General features: G+C 36.1%; 1 protein-coding gene across 1 annotated transcript in view; it reads left to right on the top strand.

The window, feature by feature from the left end:
* Positions 1 to 1,313, top strand: part of LOC137403750 (uncharacterized) — a 52,004-nt gene extending 50,691 nt beyond the window's left edge. The window contains exon 4 of the mRNA XM_068089777.1: positions 1,042 to 1,313. Within this exon, the coding sequence (XP_067945878.1) occupies positions 1,042 to 1,252 (211 nt within the window). The 3' untranslated portion in view covers positions 1,253 to 1,313. The remainder of the gene's footprint in view (positions 1 to 1,041) is intronic.
* The last annotated feature ends 18,607 nt before the right edge of the window (positions 1,314 to 19,920 follow it).

Here is a 19,920-nt window from a genome sequence, read left to right as displayed (position 1 = left end):
GACGTAATGGGTACAGCTAATACAGTAGCTGTCTCGTTATCACTTGTACTTTCATTAAACTTGACGAGTCTCACTCTTTCTTGGCAGCCTTTGACCAAAGATTGGTAATATTAGTAAATCAATATGGCTGAATTATATGGTATAGCATTCAGCTTTTCTCATTTGCAGAAAAATCTTTGAAAATCCTGTTATTGTACGTAAAAAAGTGTCAGGTTTCTGACAGATAAGAGAAAAGGTAATTCTACAGGTAATTCTACCATAAGTGCTAGCTGATGTATTGGTGAATGAACTTGATGATATTTATAGTACATCAGTATATAAATGTAGTTGGTGTCCCCTACCATAAGTGTTAGTTGATGTATTGGTGAATGAACTTGATGATATTTATAGTACATCAGTATATAAATGTAGTTGGTGTCCCCTACCATAAGTGTTAGTTGATGTATTGGTGAATGAACTTGATGATATTTATAGTACATCAGTATATAAATGTAGTTGATGTCACCTACCATGAGTGTCAGTTGATGTATTGGTGAATGAACTTGATGATATTTATAGTACATCAGTATATAAATATAGTTGGTGTCCCCTACCATAAGTGTTAGCTGATGTATTGGTGAATGAACTTGATGATATTTATAGTACATCAGTATATAAATGTAGTTGATGTTCCCTACCATGAGTGTCAGTTGATGTATTGGTGAATGAACTTGATGATATTTATAGTACATCAGTATATAAATATAGTTGGTGTCCCCTATCATAAGTGTTAGCTGATGTATTGGTGAATGAACTTGATGATATTTATAGTACATCAGTATATAAATATAGTTGGTGTCCCCTACCATAAGTGTTAGCTGATGTATTGGTGAATGAACTTGATGATATTTATAGTACATCAGTATATAAATGTAGTTGATGTCCCTACCATAAGTGTTAGTTGATGTATTGGTGAATGAACTTGATGATGTTTACAACACCTCAGTATCTAAATCTCTCTGGTGACAAGACTTTACAGTGCATGACAACAACTGTATGTAGGCAGATGGCGAGTGATGACAGAGAACAAGTGAACCCTAGTGGGCTTGCCAATCCCGTCTCTACTGAAATAGAGATAGAAATGGGGCAGATAAATGTCGGCGAGATGGCGCTTGAAGTATCATCTGAAAAACTCACAACTGAGCCTTTGACTAAGGATTTGACACTTAAAAATGAGCTGGCACATGCAGCCAGCTCTATCGGTGGTCAATGAAATAAAATACAGGAGGGATAACTGCAATCTCTGGTGTGAACCGTTCAAACAGTATATCTAACTGGGCTGGTCTTAGCCGAGGACATGAGCCCAAATGCAGCAATTGATAGAACTTGAAAAGGTGAAGTAGGCTGATTGACGCAGAACTTAAGACTCTATTCTTCATTGGAATTAGGTAATTACATCTACATGTATAAGGTATCATACCCATGAACTGCTCAAATGGCAGTGAGCACATTTTTCACATAGCTTTTAGAGTCAGCTCAAAGCCATACGCTACACAGTTGATTTTTAGCTAGCCACCGGCTAACACTTTGCAATCGTTTGCAAATCTAGTCAAGTTTGATCAATATTTGTTTGTCTAATTGAACTCTAGATAAATTTCTTTTACTTGTCATATTGTTGGCAGCATTTTTTGCCTTATTTGTTTGTTTTGCTGGTCACATACAGCAAATCCATTGGTGCTGTTGTTACTTGTTTTTCATGAGTAGTAAACTGCCATTAAAAATATGCTCTATTTGATGTCATCAGCATCTGTATTAAAATGGCAGTCAGTAAAAATTTGGTCCAAATTTATTGTAATATTTTGTAACATTATGGCTAGCAGAACTTACATGTACTGTAGCCGCAATAGGTTGGGGCATTAATTCGCATATACCAGTAATCATAAATTCATGGACGTTTGAGCTAATTATATTGTATTCTCACTGTTATTTGTCTGTGAACATGTTAAACAGCACTAGATTACACAATGAATGAAGAAAATATTTGGGGAGTTATATGCTCAGTTACTGCACACAGTGCTGACTGAACCGTGAGAGAATCCCTTCATTGTAAAGTAAAACAACTGGTAGGGCAAATTACCATCCTTTTTCATTTAAAGCTATATATATAACTTAAATTTCTATTTGAATGCCATGATGCTGTATTTTTCGACCCTTACTTTATAGTGGCATTCTATTAGAGGTGGCGTTCTATTACAGGAAATGTTCAAGTAAAGGAGAGGTTCAAATAAAAGTGTATGGTGTACATATATATGCATATACATGTATATATTTATATTATACTAGTTGAATGCCCTGCGTTGCACGGTAAGGAAAACATAGCTTATAAACTTAAGTTACCTACTACATTATCTTCAGACTATATTACGCGCAACTGTTTATAAGCTGTTTTTATTACCTGTGCAATGCCAAGCGTTCACTTTGTGAGGCTAGCTGCTAAATCATTATGCGTGATGCAAAGTTGTTATGCATAGTCTAAAAGCTGTAATGAGTACCTTCACCATTATTGATTGTTATGCTTAGCTGAATGCCATAGCCTAATGAATAAGGGTGATGTTTTCAGAACTAGAGTTTTTGAGATCAACCATTTGAGAAACTGATTGTTTATTGATAGATTTTATCTGCTATAACTGGGCAACAAAATGAAAACAAAAAGACCCACAAACACTGAGATTTGTATGCATATAAATATGTTATACATATATGTGTATATATAAATATGTACATATACATGTACATATTTATATGTGTGTATATATCTATCTCTCAAAGTTTGTGTATATGGATGTGTGTTTCTCCAGGTATAGCTATTAAAATCTTAGAACAAAGAATTTGTGCCGAAGAAGATTTGTCCTCGGACAATCCCGTTCGATCAGTCCAACGCCGTACCAATTAGGCCACAGAGATTGATTTGTTAGCTAATCGATATATATTGCTATATAAGAGTTAATACCCAACGGCTTTGCGTATTACGCAGGGTGATTGCGTAATGGAGACAAATAGCTCTCATTAATAAACTTACTCAAATTTTCCATTGGCAATGTGCCAGGCTAATACCAAGTGGCAAGCAACTCTCATTACTTCTCATTGTTTATAAGCTGATTTTTAATACCCGGGCAACACCGGGAAGCACAGCGAGTTTACATAATTATATGCATGGACAAGTGTACACATGAGTAGGTAACCTAAACAGCTGAAGCAAAAAGTTGTGTATGAAGACTCCATGAAGCTTTAAGCTCAGGCTAAGTGAATTACCTGTGCGCTGTATTTTTATATGTAGTCATGACACTATTCAGGTATATTTAATATGGAACAACAATATAACAGAATTTTTCCATCATTTTGACTGAAGTTGTTTTGTCATGATTTGGATGAATTCTTATATGATTGTGTTATAACAATATACATTCCGAGGCATATCTGAAGCTGGGCAAAAGATCGGTGCCGGAGTTGATGACAGATCGACAACATTCTGGTTAGGTTTGTTCTCCTCGACAACATGTGGATAGTCGTCATCTTCGTATCTCTTTGGCTCTGTCAGCCAGGTTAGTTCATACACTTTTCTAACTAATTTAACATGAAATGGCTATGGTTTCTTTGCTATCCATATTTTACATGCATATTTATGATAATCTACCTCAACCCAATGGAAAATCCAAATCTTCACAATAGTTAAACACACACTCTCAGTTTTTATAGGAAATTTTGTAAAATATTGTGCAAAGATTTTATTCAAATGCTGTTGATCTAACCACCTCATAATCATTGTATGTTTACCTGCCTTATCTGCATACCTTAGCCTCAGGTAATTAGTAAATGCGTTAAAATTGGGTGCTATGAAGAGAAGTAGTTCTAAAACTAGAAACTGTACTGTTATTTTGCAATGATAGTCATGCATGCAAGGATTGCATTTTTATAATTAAAAACAGCATTTAGAGAAAGCCTATATATAACAATGTTGGCTTTCATATGATTTCACACCAAAATTGTATAGGCGGATTCGCTGTCTTAATTTTTAAAAACTCGTTTACAGCATTGTATACCCTACACTGAGACTACTACAGCAGCGCTCCTTTACCATACAAATGGAGACACCCATTTTAAATATTATGTCAGGAGCTGCTATCCAACCAATGACTTTAAATTGAGTAGTTGTCCTTTCAACTGCTTTCATTGAAAGTTGCACAAGAGTTAAAGGGCAGGAGTTAAAGGGCACAAAAGCAGTGGTTATTAACCTTGTTGGACATACTGATCTCTACCAGTTTCATATTCCCTTTCACCAAACCCTTATCGTAAAATAAAATATGATTTTTGCATAAAAGACTTTTCCATAGACATAGGTTTTCACATAGACATAGATAGACACAGAAAATGAACCATGCATTAACATTACTGCATTAAAAAACCTATACAATACATGAACTAACAACAAATTACATATTTTTTCATAAAGATATGACTTTGCAAGACTTCTGCTGTTGTCTTTGAAACACCCACTGAACTCCTATCTAAGATCCACTGATCGAGAGGCTTAATGTCAATCTTCAACCCAGTCTGTTTCTTAGCTGTTTGCATAAATGTTATGCAGCAGTTTTATCTCCCTTTTATTCCTGTCAGGATGGGCTGCTGGTATCTGCACAGAGAGTTTTTATCATCTAACTATTAGGACTGATAGGCTTCCCAGCTACACACCTGATAATGAAATCTATGTGCTAAGAGAGGGCATAACTTTCACTTGTGAAGGTGATCAAGCCAATGGCCGCATCATATGGCAGATTCTGAATAAAAAGAGGTGTGACATACATGTATAATCTTACTGACTTTAATGTTAGCCTGTGCGCCAAGCTTGTATTTTGAGTCAGTTATAGATGATAGTGAGCTAATCAAACAGTACGGAGAGACTAGACTGGTAAGGTTCTATATTTGAAAAGTTCAGAGTAGTTTCACTTGCTCATGTGGGCGGGAGAAACAAAGGATTTTAGTTCAAGCGGCTCACAGAAAATAGAGACCAGAGTTTTAGCAAACTGACTGAGGCCTACTAGATGTGCAAATGTAGCTTGGCTCCTCAATGTAATAAAGGGCCTGAGATTAATCTTGTGATGCAATTAAAAGTTGGACCAAATCGATGCCGCAATCATTGGTTTCCGTAAATGCAGTTTACTAAATCTATTGTCAAGCATTCTATGTTTATTGTCGTATTATATCTGACTAAAAATTCCACTGTCATACAGCCCACGACCAAAGAGATATTGGAAAAAAAGAAAGGGTACTGATAGTTGAGAAATGCAATATTAGCAGTCAAATGGCACTGCAATGCAATAGGATAACTGCAATTGTAGCTGTAATGTACTGGGTGTGGGTGTTATTATATACAACAAATAGCAATAATGAAAGGAAAAGATTATATGTTTATATCTCTCCCCCTGCAATAGGAGAAATGCAATATTGGCCAATATTAGAAATAAAATGCACTGATATTATTAGAATAACCAATATTATTAATATAGTAATAATATAAAACCAATACACAATTTTGTTTACATTTAAAAACGTCATAGTTTTTATAATCTCATAAGTATAATCTCATAATTTTAAAATCTCATAAGAATCTCATTTACTTACGCTGCGTTGTACATCAGTTAGAATACCGAAGTACTCAAGAGTCTAAAATGTCAGTTACTTTGAAATCGGCAAAAATGAAACGATTTCAGTACTCCTACGCTAATTACAGAAACCTTCGACAATGCTATAGACTGGTGAGATGTGCACGTTATTTTTTCGTGAAATGCGCACGACTTCATCGTTCTGTTCTCTGTCACTCAGCGATTCAATTTCCAGTCTTAACTTTTATTAAACCAAGCTGTTCAAGCGTTTTGTGGCGATTTTTGGCAGAATTAATCTGTCTATTTATGTATAATCCGACCAGATGGGTTAGTTTTAGGAATTTGCGGAAACCTTTCAAAAGCTTGGTAACATATTTAAATAGGTTTATGTATTTTGTATCATTATTATACTTAAACGACTTTACTGAAAAATAGTTAAATTTGTTGATAGGATTTCGTTGCAAGGGTTTCGTGACGGTCGTTAACAGATAATTTTTCGGGAGTTGTGTGCACATGTGCATTTATCATAAATCTCCCAATCAATCGCTTCGCTCTTGTTTGGTCGTGGGATAATATTAAAATAGTATACAACTGGATAATATTTAAAATATTTTAGGAAACTCAACCTAATGTGGTGTTTTTGAATGTTGTGAAAATTTGTAGATTTGAACATAATTTAATTGTGTTAATTAAACTAATTTAAAACAATAATTAATAAACAAATTACATGCCGTAAGATTTGTGGTAGCACTATCAAAAGTTCGCTATAATAAACTGACCATCATCGTGACAAATCTATACCCTAAACTATAGCTCTGCATTGCTGTAGCATACATATCTATCAAGTTACCAGTATAGGCCCTCAGACTGCAGGCTTCCTGCTTTGCTAGTTATTGAGTTATCATTCAAGCGAGTCATGCTTTGAACCCATATTCTATAATTGAAAAGTTGAAGTGTTGTAGTGTAGAATTCAGTTGGAAGACATTTGAGGTTTATACAAGGACTACCTAAATGCTCGGCATTGCATGAGTAATAAAAAGTGTTTGTACAGAAAATCTACACTTATTTGCCATCTAACTTTTAAATGAAGGTGTTTATTTATTTTTGTGTGTTAAAATTTTAATTACGTTTATGCTAAATCTATAAACATATTTTTCAAAGTTTGTCATCGTTGTATATTTCAAGCTATAGCTAATAAAATCTTTGTATAAAGAATCTCTAAAGCAGAACATTTGATCTCAGAACTTTCCGTTCACCATTCCAACGCCTTACTAACTATGCCACACAAGCTTGATAAATTTGCTGGGCGATATATGTAGGTATATGGGAGCAAATAGGTTACTGCTTTCGGCCACAACGCAAAGCCATGGTGTAACGTCATAGAGACAGGTAGCTCTTATTAGTAAGCTTACTCAAATTATCCATCCTTAACTTTTAAATGAAAGATTTTGTTTATTTCTGTGTGTGCTAACATTTTAATTAAGTTTATACTATATATACATATATTTATAGCATTTTAGGTAGACCTGGGCATGTATTTTTCTTTTAATAAAGTTTCTCTTCTAGTAAATTAGTTCAAGAGGGAAACTTGCGTATTTTAACCAACCGGTATTAAAGCACATCAATTATATCAGTACTTTTTTCATATATTTCAGTACTTCAAAGTCTTGGCTTTCGAATGAGCCTATATTCAATACACAAAGAATAATAGAACTATGAAAAAAACATGTGAAAAGTATGTCCTGCAATAACAAAACACTTGGTTGTGGTTCCCACAATGTGATGTCATGATTAGCATTTAGCCTTAGGTCGTCGATCCCTTTTGCTGACATTGAGGCTGTGCTTTTTTGTGACAAATAGGTGCTGTTAAACCCAGAGAGCGCTAATAATAAACTAGGATTCTAGATAATCCACAATGCCCGGGATCATGCTAACGCCTGACCAATACAAACACATGTTCTGGATTAATATATTTTGGGTGATTGTGGAAGTAGTTGCTGTTGTAGAAGTATTATTAAATAAATTTCTAAATATGATTATGCTTCAATAAATATACTGTTGTTGATAAAGGTAATGAAATCACATTGATTAAATTGTGACCTGCAGTGGTGTGGCCCTAGGACTCCATGTAAATTGCAGTCTCGCGATATCACAAAATGCTTGAAATTAATTAGCCTCAGTCATGCTCCTCAACATCACAATAAAGAAGAGAGGGCTAGTGTATAATAGCATCGAGAAAACATAGTATTGTGCTTAGAATCTGAGCTATTTATCATAGAAACAATTTTTACATGGAGAGCTAATGACACTGATTCCTTTGTCATCTTCATTGGTTCTCTGAAGTTGTCCCACCTTTGCCTGCCACTAGCATCATTATCGTAGTTGATAAATTAGCAGTAAGAGCACACAACACTGAATATGAAAATTGTGACGTCATAATTTGCGAGCCTATACCATTGAACATTTTTGTGGTAGAGCTCTGGGGAAATCCTATAAACTTCAACCAATGTCTGTCTCACCATGTCAAACAATGGCTCATATGAAAGCCAAGATATTGAAGAACCTGAATAAGCTCAAGCAGTACTGATATAATTGATGTGCTTTAAAGATTGCTATATGCACAATTATTCCATAGTGAAGCCAGTCGGATGCGTAGTGCAATAGATAGTATGCTTGTCTGCAGAACTGGAGGTTCAGAGTTCAAATCCTATGAGAAGCAGATTTTTCATTTTTAAAACTTCATCACTGTAACAGGACATAGGAACAACAAACCAACAAACATCAAACATTGAGATTTATATATACATGTATATAGACAAGTATTGTCTGTATCTCAAGCCTATAGTAGATATGTTATGTTAATGAATATAACCAAAATTGCCATGGCTAGCATAAGATGGTGGGTGCGTTTATTCTCAAAAAAACATCTCAAACAACGGCAGCGAAATATTTTGAAGACCCGAGTGTAGAGTAATAACACACATTTATGTATGTATCCATAAAAATAAAAATGGGAATCTGTTAGATTAGGAAACGGGCCTAATAGACCACTGCTGGGTAAACTTGGGCCTGAGAGAGAAAAATGGAAGATTGTTGGTAAGGCTAAAGCTGCACTGCAGAGTGACAGCAATTATGCCGTTATATTTGTAAATCCTGAACTCACCGAACGAGAAAGAGAAAAATAATATATTTTAAAACAAGAGTTAAAAGAAAGGAGAAAAAATGGTGAAGATGTGATAAAGAGAGGAGCAGTTGTCAGACCAATGAACTAGGAAAGAAAAGAAAATACTTCTGAGTGCTAATATTAAGATATCACGGAAAGATACACGAACATACGATCTTTGAGAAACAAAGTAGATTTGCTTGAATGGGAGGTTAAAACATCTGGGACACAAGTATTATGTCTCTCAAAAACTATTTCAGATTGCACTATTGCTTCTGGAGAGCTTACACCAAGTAGTTTTCAAATCTTTAGGAAAGATCGAAATCGTCATGGAGGGGAGTTGCAAAGGCTGTAAACAAAAATATTGAAGCGACTGAGATTCAAATAAAGTCTCCTGAAAAAGAAGCACTTTTAATTGAACTAAAAATGGTGAATAGCAAGTTGCTAATTTTTGTGTTCTATAGACCTCCTTCGAATAATGATCCAAACCTGATTCCGGAACTTTTAGAATCAGTGACTGGTATAGCTAATTCTCGTAAAACTTCCCTCATTGCTCGTGGAAATTTAAACATGTCATCTATTAACTGGACCGAGTATACTGTACCAACTGGTGATGTACCACGAGCATTATTAGACAGTGTTGCATACTTAAAATTAACCCAGCATATACATAAAACTATCCATGTAAAAGGGAATATCCTTGGTGTAGTATTCAGCAACATGCATCACATTAAATCCATCATTGTTCATAAACGATTACTAAGTGACCATTCCATTATTGACATAGAGACACATTTAAATGTAAAAGATATTGATATAATTGAGAGAAAGATATATTTCTATAAAAAAGCCGACCTGGCGAAAGCTGAAGCTATTTTGTCTGCTTTAAATGAGGACATATATAATAGAATAGCTCAAAATGACAACATTGAGGTCCTCTTGTCACTCTTTGAACATGCTTTGGAAAATGTAATCAATGAATGTGTGCCTTCTAAAATACAAAAACGATCCTCTCAACCATCATGGATGGATAGGCAAACTGAACGACTATTAAAAAAACAGCGGAAAACGTACAACAAAATGAATCAAACTGGTTTGCATAAATACATCAGTGAATATGAAAAATTTAGAAAACAAAATAAAAAAATTGTAAAAAAAAGAAAGGCCCAGTATTTCTTTGATAAGTTATTTTTCCCCTTGCAGGAGGGTGAAATCAAACTTTTTTTTAGATATTTGCGAGAAATCGCTCAAATGATGGTGGAATCATTCCTGAACTGAGAGGATGTGATATGGTAGCTAAAACATGTATTGAAAAAGCTAATATGCTAAATCAACAATTTCAATCTTTTTTTACTTTGGATAAAAATGATTGCCTCCCGCAACAGCTGCACCTCGTTTTAAAGACACTAGTTATACAGAAATAACTGAGATTGGTGTATTTAAACTTTTAAATGGTATAAAAGTTGGCAAGGCTGGGGTCCTGACAACATAAAGGAATTTCACTAAAAACTTTTTCACGTTCTCTTGCTCGGCCACTTACAAATATTTTTCAATACTCAATAGACACAGTGAAATTGCCATCAGTGTGGAAACATGCAAAAAGAGTGCCCATTTATAAGAAAGGTTCAAGGCATGATCCTGCCAACTATAGGTCAGTATCACTGACCTATAGTTGGCAGGACTATAGTTGACCTATAGTCTGTTGTAAGTTACTGGAACATATTATCCATTCCCACATAAGTGCCCACCTAGATAAATTTAATATTCTTACAGATGTACAGCACAGATTTCAGGCTAAACGATCCTGTGAAACACAACTTCTTTGCACACTAGACGATTTAGCCAAGAACTTTGATAGAAGCTTGATTACAGATATAATAATACTAGACTTTTCAAAGGCATTTGATTGTGTGAATCCTCAAAAACTGGTTTATAAAATCAGAAATTATGGAATACTCGATCAAGTCTTAAGCTGGATAACATCATTTTTAGATAATAGAACTCAAGTAGTTGAGGTAGAAAATGAACTGTCAAATATTGTGTCTGTAACCTCTGGTGAGCCGCAAGATTTGGTGCTTGACTCATTATTATTTTTGCTTTTTATTAATGACCTTCCTGATAAAATAAAATCTCAGTGTAGACTTTTTGCAGATGATCCGCTGGTGTATGCCACAAGAAATCAAGCCAATACCTTGCAACCAGATCTGCATTCACTTGAGGGCGAATCTCTGGCAGATAAGTTTTAACCCTAAAAGGTTTTACCACCTTTCAGTGGAGAAATCTTATCTCATGTCGAATAAAGAAGCATTATTTTTCTTATGCGCTCAAAAGCTAGAAAGCGTATTATCTAATCTGTATCTCGGAGTAGAGCTGGAGAGCGACCTAAAATGGAATAAACACATTTGCAAAATTGAATCTAAGGGAAAGCGGTTAATAGGGATGCTTGGAAGGGTACTCCGAGATGCGGTTGCTCGAACTAGGAAGGCTGCATATACATCCTTAGTAAGACCAGGTCTCAAATATGGGTGCATGGTTTTGGATCCACACCTTAAAAGTTGACTTGCAACAAAATTCACATTACAGTTATTTGTTATCAAAAGATTCACCATGTCTTACTCTGTTGTGTTGTAGGTGCCAAATACCGTATGTGAAAATGTGATTACAAGCTCTTAAAAGCTCAAAAAAGAAAAGCCGCTGTAGATTGGAATCTGTTTATTTCTCTGACGTAGTCACTACATTTGGTTATTGTCTGGTCACGTGATGTTCTCACGTGAATTGAAAGGCCAATAAAAAGTTCAATATAAAACTTACCGTAGCACTAGTTTATGACAAACACTTTGGGTTTTACCGACGACCCCGTATCAAATATAGATGCTCGCTTCTATACAGTTTTGTTTCAGCATTATCTAATCGTCAAGTCGTAATCTGATCATATGACCCAATACTTCACAAATAATTTCTGCAGCCCTTTTCGATTATCACAGGTGACCAACAGGCTCGTCATGATTATCAGACAATGATATGTACTCCTTCGAGCTAAGGTTAAAAAATTAAACGAGTTTTTACAGTAAGTTATAAGATATCAGTGCTAAAAGTGACAGCATTACAATGATAATAAAATAGACACGTAAGAACAATAGACATGGTTTTATTGAATGCATGAAGTATATTTGTGAAAATATTTCGACGAATGAGTTTACATGAAAGTGTAAACAGAAACCATCTCTCACAACTACTTCCCATTTGAGCCGTTTTGGAAAGAGAATCCAAACTACCGCGGTCTTGTGTGGCTGCGATTGACTGTTCGTTTTTAGCTTTTAAGAGCTTGTAATCACATTCCCACATATTTTGCACCTACAACACAACAGAGTAAGACATGGTGAATCTTTTGATACCAAATAACTGTAATGTGAATTTGCAAGCCAACCTTTAAGAAAGATGTTCTATCATTGGAGCAAACACAGAACATTGCACTGAGATTTATATTTAAGAATAAAGGAATTGTTAGTTTCAGTAATTTAAGAGAGAGTTCTTTTGAATCGTTAAAACAGAGAAGATTCAAATTGCGTAGAAATATTTTTAGTAGATTCGTTGGAGGCGATGTAAATATAAATGTAGGAGGGAAGGTTAGGGAAAGTGGTTTAGATGAGGAAGACAGACCTCCTGCATTTTCTACTCTTTTTGGAAAGAATTGCCTGCCCCACCCAACAATACTACCGACCAGCTAAGGTATTCTTTTTAGCCTCAGACGGTGAGGGAAGTCCGTGCTGAGATTGAGTAGCTAGCTTGTTCTTCTAAGTAGAGTTCCGCTATTTTTTACTTCCACCGGGGGGTCTTTTGCGGAAAATTTCTATCTGATCTGATATCTGATTTCCTTCCGCAGTTGAGTTACTAATTTTTTCCAGCAGTCCAGTACTGTACTCCGAGTGTTGCGATAGGCAATGGTGAGAAGAAAGAGAGCAGGGTATATTACAAAAAAGCACACCATCTCATTCACTATTAGAAGTGCTCCCAATTGAAAATATACATCAAATAACCTAAAATCTTAAACATAACTTATGTTTAAGATTGTCTTAAGATTCAGACAATTAACTTCTAAACTCTCATTGCTGTCTGCGTAAACAGACTTCTGATTTCCTTGCTAAACACATTCCATCAAATAAATTGTTATTGACTCATTGTAGATTACCTTCACTGCTCTGAAGCCGGAGTTGCCGCTAAAAATGATATCTTGATTATCGACAGCATCAAGTTTCTTTTGACAGACTGTGGAAATAGCATTTTCTCCATTTTCTTGGATGAACGATATCATATCTATTTTTACCTGCATGATTTTAGCTTGAGTAGGATTACCGTTTGTTTTGAGTTTAAATGGTTTAGAGGTGATCAAACAATAGCAAAATTATTCCTACATTAAAATATAGTTATACAAGCTAATTCTGTTGTGGCACTCATTAGTTTTAACTTGGAGAGGCGCTCTTTACCAATGTGTTATTAAACTTACTCTTAACTGCACCAAATATTTTTGCTGTACTGGCACTAGAAACCGACGAGTCAAATTGCATCTATTCATTAAGCCCTAATGACTCATAAATAATAATCAAATTCGAATTTCTTATTCCAAGTTTTGTCATGAAAAAAGCATCAACTCTTTTCAAGTTTCAATTCTGAGACCAGCAACTCGGTTATACTTCTAATTTTTAAAGCTTTGGCATGACTCTCTCGCATCTACTTGTAGATATGTTATAGCATGACATTCCTTGGCATGTTTCTGTGGGCAGCACATGTTCATCTTAAAACTAATTGATGTCTCTACCATGATTTCTGTTATTTTATTCAGATGCAAACAACAGCACATATAATCCAATGAAAACACTGTTTTCAAAGGTCACTGAAGCATATGGGAGCCTTACAACAAAGGATGCATCTATTATTACTCATGTTTGGTCTACAACACTGTACCCTACTATCTCATTGTCTCCAGTGAAGGGATCTACAGATAAAGTTAGATTACATTAGATAATTTGGACAGTTTTACCGATTAAAACGCTCTGAAGCATATTGAAGCAGTACAATGCCTCTCAAGTGCAGAGCCGATCCAGCAGCGACTTTGATAGCATCTAGCAAAACAGCATTTGGTAGAGGAGAATCTGTTTTTATTCCAAGGATCCCGATTATTCCAACGGACCTACCATTTGAATTTAAAAGGATTCAGTTCCCCATCAGAGTCTGCTTCGCTATGACCGTCAACAAGTCGCAAGGTCAGTCCCTCAAAGCAGCTGGTATTGACTTATTGTCACCCTGCTTTAGTCATGGCCAGCTGTGCGTTGCCTGCCCCGAAGTAGGCACAAGCTGAAAACTGTTTGTTCATACACCCGACAGAAAAACAAAAATGTTGTCTATCCGCAAGTGTTGCGTTGATTTAATACGGTGTTATAGTTATGTCATGCTTGCATTGAATTAACATTATGTTATCGTTATGTCATGCTATGTCCTTCGTGTTTTGTTATACCTACATATTATCCACATGCAGCATTTTCTAACATATTTTTCAGTATATATATATATATATATATATATTCATGCATTCATTTTCCTTATTGTGTCTCATAAAACGGCTATCATTTTGGCCTTATGTTTTATTATTGTAAGGTGCTAATGCTGTATCTGCCTCGACATCATGCTGTCTGTGCTGTTATACATGTAAATCTTACTGATTATAAATTTATCAACACAACCACATTACTGCCGCACTGTTTGTATATACCATGTCAAAACACAGGCTATAGACGAAGAACTGGTGAGCCATGATTAGTGTTTTAAGCATGTAGAAGTCTCCATTCAATAAATGCTGGCGATAGCTCAGCAGTGCAATAGCAAAATATTTTGTAGAATTTCTTAAAAGATGCAAATTTTTTCAATACTGCTAGTTTAAAAACTTCAGTTTGCCTAGCAATGTCAATTGCTTTATCAGTTCTCTATACAAAAATAGGACAACTCCAATTTGAGTGGTTTGAGACTGATGTATTGTAGACTAGCTGTAAAACACATTGCAGATTTCCATTGTTCTTCCCAACATTATTGAGATGTATGACTGCATATGTGTATGCATAGTCTGATCAAGACAACAATTTCAGTAGACTGCATATTTGGTGTTGTTTTACAGTATGAAAGACAACTCTCAATAAACCTCTTGATGGACATGAATCTGTTCCGGTGGACAGGTAACGCAGCTAGTACAGTATATTTGCCTGCATGAGAAGAATTGGCCTTGACACCAGATATAGTGATTGAACTTTACAAAAAATATTTCTTAACAGGGGCGCCGTAACACGTAGCTGCATTGATAAAATAATCAGCGCGCGCTGTAACTATAGCCAGAGAGACACACATACGAACGGCACACCAAGTTTGAGAAATACATACGCATAGACAAAGGTATCCTATCGTGTGGGCGCAAAGCCCAAATGATAGCTATAGCTAGACAATCAATACGACGAATACACAAATACACATACGACCAACTTTGAGAAATATATATAGATGTACTATAAATATCATCAAGTTCATTCACCAATACATCAACTAACACCAATGATATACATCCCCCCAAGGATAGGCGACGGCTATCATATGAGCGGGGTTTAATGATCGTTCTCTGTTAGGATTATGCTAGCCTGGGTTTTAGAGCTAACACAAGTCCCGCGGGGCGGTCGCGTTGCCTTGTTAGGTTTTGGAAGACACGACTCGCTGTTATCATTTCATTAGCTCATTCAGTCAGTAGACCTCGCGGTTCACAATAACAAACCTTGAATTTCTACAATGTAGGGGTAATACCTAACCAAAATAATGGATCCATGTAAAATAAAACATTTCGAATTACCTACTTTTATTAATTTTGAAATTTATAAAGGTCTTAGTATATGCTTAAAGTTGAATATAATTTACCAAAATTACCCGAACAACGGCCTGTATCGTGGCAGGCCTGTGAGGCAGGCCTAGATAATAATATATAAGAGTATGCTGGCTGGCCTGTGAAGCAGGCCCAAAAACACAGTATTACATAACAGGGTCTGAAGAAGTACACACAAGAGTATTACATAACTAGATAAAGGAAGCACACCTAAAGCCATCACAAGGAATATCATTGTCTAAAGAATATGGCTAGTGTTTATCCAGTCCTCCACACTCTCCCCCCCCCCCCATTGTTCAGCCTGGGGTTAACAATTACAAGAGGTGGAGTCGATGGTGGCTACTCATACTGGCTGGCGCAGCTTCGTAGGCGTTGTGCTTCCTGGTAACTGGCTCGGGCCAACCGGCGGTATCGCTGATACCCCCTCTCCTCCCGGTCGGCACGGCGGAGATAGCTCTCCCTTTTATTGGTGTGGCGAGGCTTTGTCCCTCCGCTGGTTGGCATGTGGCTTTGGTGATTGGGTCTGCCACTATCCCTTCTTTATCTGTCGCGCTGGCGTGTATTTCTAATATTGGTTCTACTTCCTGCTGGGTGCTCATTCGTCTGACCTTTTTGGGAATAGTATATCCTGGGAGGAAGGATCGGTTTGGTTCCTCCCTTTCTTCTAATATCCCATCGAGTTCAGTCAGCAGTTGTTGCAGCTCCTCATCTTCGTAGTTTGGACTTCTCGTATCCATGTGGCTAATGTAGTTCCGAACTGGTTGGAGCAGAGAGCTATCTTGGAGTGACGCGTGTATGTACTTGCTAGGAGCAGTTCTGTGGTTGAATGAGTGTAATGGCGGCCAGTTTCCGGTGGAACCTCGTCCCTGACCCCGGTCAACTGCGTCGCCGATATTCCTCGGGCCAGATCGTCCCTGGCCGGAAAATCTCTCTCCCTCCGAGATTTCCACGGCCTCTGCGATCTTCGCCTCCTCTATCAAAATCATTTGTCCTTTCTCGCCTGCTCCTGTGGTTTGGCTCTCGGTGGCCATCGCCCTCTCTAACTCCTCCATCGAGTCCTTCAGCGTTTGATACTGCAGCTCTCCTTCCTCGTCGAGGCTAATGCTTCCTCCCTCGAGTAGCTTCTCTATGTCTTCCAACCGGGTTCTCAACACCTCGTACCTTTCTCTAGCTGCTAGGTTACTCCTAACCTCTTTCGAGAGCCGGGAGCTTTCCATTTGTCCTTTTTCTCCTGCTCCTGCGTTTTGGCTCTCGGTGGTCAGCGTCCTCTTTAATTCCTCCATCGAGTCCTTCAGCGTTTGATACTGTAGCTCTCCTTCTTCGTCGAGGCTAATTTCCCTAGTTTTTGATTAATACTTTGCCACCCATAATATAAAATGACATAGTCTTTCATCGTTGTCACATTGTTTTACCTGGCACAATAAGATGGGACAGCAGGCAAAACTGTGCAGTGTGGTTTTCATACTCAAAATCTAAATATAAAACCGAATTTGGGCTATTTTACGATTGTGAGTATTAATATCACGAATGCTTGTGAATGGCAACTGACTGATCATAACAGTGACAATATTGGGATACTATATTTATTTGACAACAAAATGAATTCAACAGATCAGTAAAATAACCACTATAGTTCATATTATTTGTAAATTTACAAGGGCCTCTATTCAGCATATTTGTTTGTTCGGGTGCCGTGTGCGGGTTCATTCCAAAAAAGCTTGATCATTAAGCCCCGCCCACATGGTAGCGTTCAGCTATCCTTGGGGGGCGGTATATCATTGCTAACACTTATAGTAGGGGACACCAACTACATATATATACTGATGTGCTATAAATATCATCAAGTTTATTCACCAATACATCAACTAACACTTATGGTAGGGGACACCAACTACATTTATATACTGATGTGCTATAAATATCATCAAGTTCATTCACCAATACATCAGCTAACACTTATGGTAGGGGGCACCAACTACATTTATATACTGATGTGCTATAAATATCATCAAGTTCATTCACTAATACATCAACTAACACTTATGGTAGGGGACACCAACTATATTTATATACTGATGTGCTATAAATATCATCAAGTTCATTCACTAATACATCAACTAACACTTATGGTAGGGGACACCAACTACATTTATATACTGATATACTATAAATATCATCAAGTTCATTCACCAATACATCAACTAACACTTATGGTAGGGGACACCAACTACATTTATATACTGATATACTATAAATATCATCAAGTTCATTCACCAATACATCAGCTAACACTTATGGTAGGGGACACCAACTACATTTATATACTGATATACTATAAATATCATCAAGTTCATTCACTAATACATCAACTAACACTTATGGTAGGGGACACCAACTACATTTATATACTGATATACTATAAATATCATCAAGTTCATTCACCAATACATCAACTAACACTTATGGTAGGGGACACCAACTACATTTATATACTGATATACTATAAATATCATCAAGTTCATTCACTAATACATCAACTAACACTTATGGTAGGGGACACCAACTACATTTATATACTGATATACTATAAATATCATCAAGTTCATTCACCAATACATCAACTAACACTTATGGTAGGGGACACCAACTACATTTATATACTGATATACTATAAATATCATCAAGTTTATTCACCAATACATCAACTAACACTTATGGTAGGGGACACCAACTACATTTATATACTGTACTATAAATATCATCAAGTTCATTCACCAATACATCAACTAACACTTATGGTAGGGGACACCAACTACATTTATATGCTGATGTGCTATAAATATCATCAAGTTCATTCACCAATACATCAACTAACATTTATGGTAGGGGACACCAACTACATTTATATACTCAATTAAATAAACATATCAACATATATTAAAATATTTTTCAAGGTGGTTCAGCCTCAAACCATAAAGTGTTTCAGCTTCAAATCATTGAGTGTTTCAGCCTCAAGCCATTGAGTTTATAGCTCGCTAAGTTAATACATAGCATTTACTAATACTCGGTTGTGTGTCAGATTTTGCATTTCTATTTTCAAATACTTATCTACCCCGTTACTGAGTCATTCACTATCAGTCTCATTTTAACAGGTATAAACTTACAGTGTTTTGTATTTCGATTTCAAGTTTCTAGTAACAAAATTATATTGGTTAATGCTATTTATAACCAGTTCAATCAAGGTTTTAAATCAGTACTCATATGTGATACTAATTGCAACTGATTGTACTACTAATGTCTTTGTATGCATACATTTTTATTTCGCATAACAATATATGAGTAACCATGGTTGCAACAGGAAAACAACTAAATATATACACATTTTGTACTTAATACATTGGTTGAGAAATGAACTGTTCTTCTAATCTTTAATGGTTAAAGGATCTTACAAGAATTTTCACGGGGTCAATTTAACCAAGACTTTTTGTACCAAGTGTTCAAAACCAATGGTGTAAAATGGATATTTACTATATGTAGCAGTTGTCTTATCCTGCGTTAATTATTTACTGTAATACTATGTCTCTGACAGTTTTTGCATGAGAATAGTACTGTAAACAAACTAAAACTTTCGAGTTTGGATTGAAACGACATGAGGCTGCAGTAAACAATACAGTTTTGAGTTAGACAGTAATAACCCTAAACCAGCCCTTTTTGGGAAGCATTTAGAAATATTGCTATACTATACCGCTGCAGTTCAAGTTGACAACCTTGAATCCATCAGACTATAAAAAGCGGTGTAGCTGAAAAAATACTAGAATGAGCTACTAGCGCTGCTATTGAATCTTTGTAATAATTTTGTGACGTGAAAAGTTGCAAATCAGTTTACTGACACAAAAACAACTCAAAAAAACTCTGTTACCTTTTGATTAAAAATATGAAGACTTACTTATTAGAAATGCTACATGAGAAGTCAAAAAGGATATCATATCAAAGGATAGTCATATAGGTAAAAGTTCACACCTAGTTAGTTAGAGCAGGTGCTTAGTTCAGCATATTGCTGGATTGGAATTGTCTGACCTCTGTGTTGATTTTTCCGATAGCAGTAGACACTAATCAGTATAAAAGCGATGAGAGTGAGAGAGCCTAGTGAGCTGGTCAGGGTGATGATGAGAACCTTTCCAGTAGAAGCTTGTCTTGTAGTCATG

This window comes from Watersipora subatra, chromosome 9 (genome assembly GCF_963576615.1).
Source record: "Watersipora subatra chromosome 9, tzWatSuba1.1, whole genome shotgun sequence".
Classification (NCBI taxonomy): domain Eukaryota; kingdom Metazoa; phylum Bryozoa; class Gymnolaemata; order Cheilostomatida; family Watersiporidae; genus Watersipora; species Watersipora subatra.
This window is presented reverse-complemented; position numbering and strand designations above follow the sequence as displayed.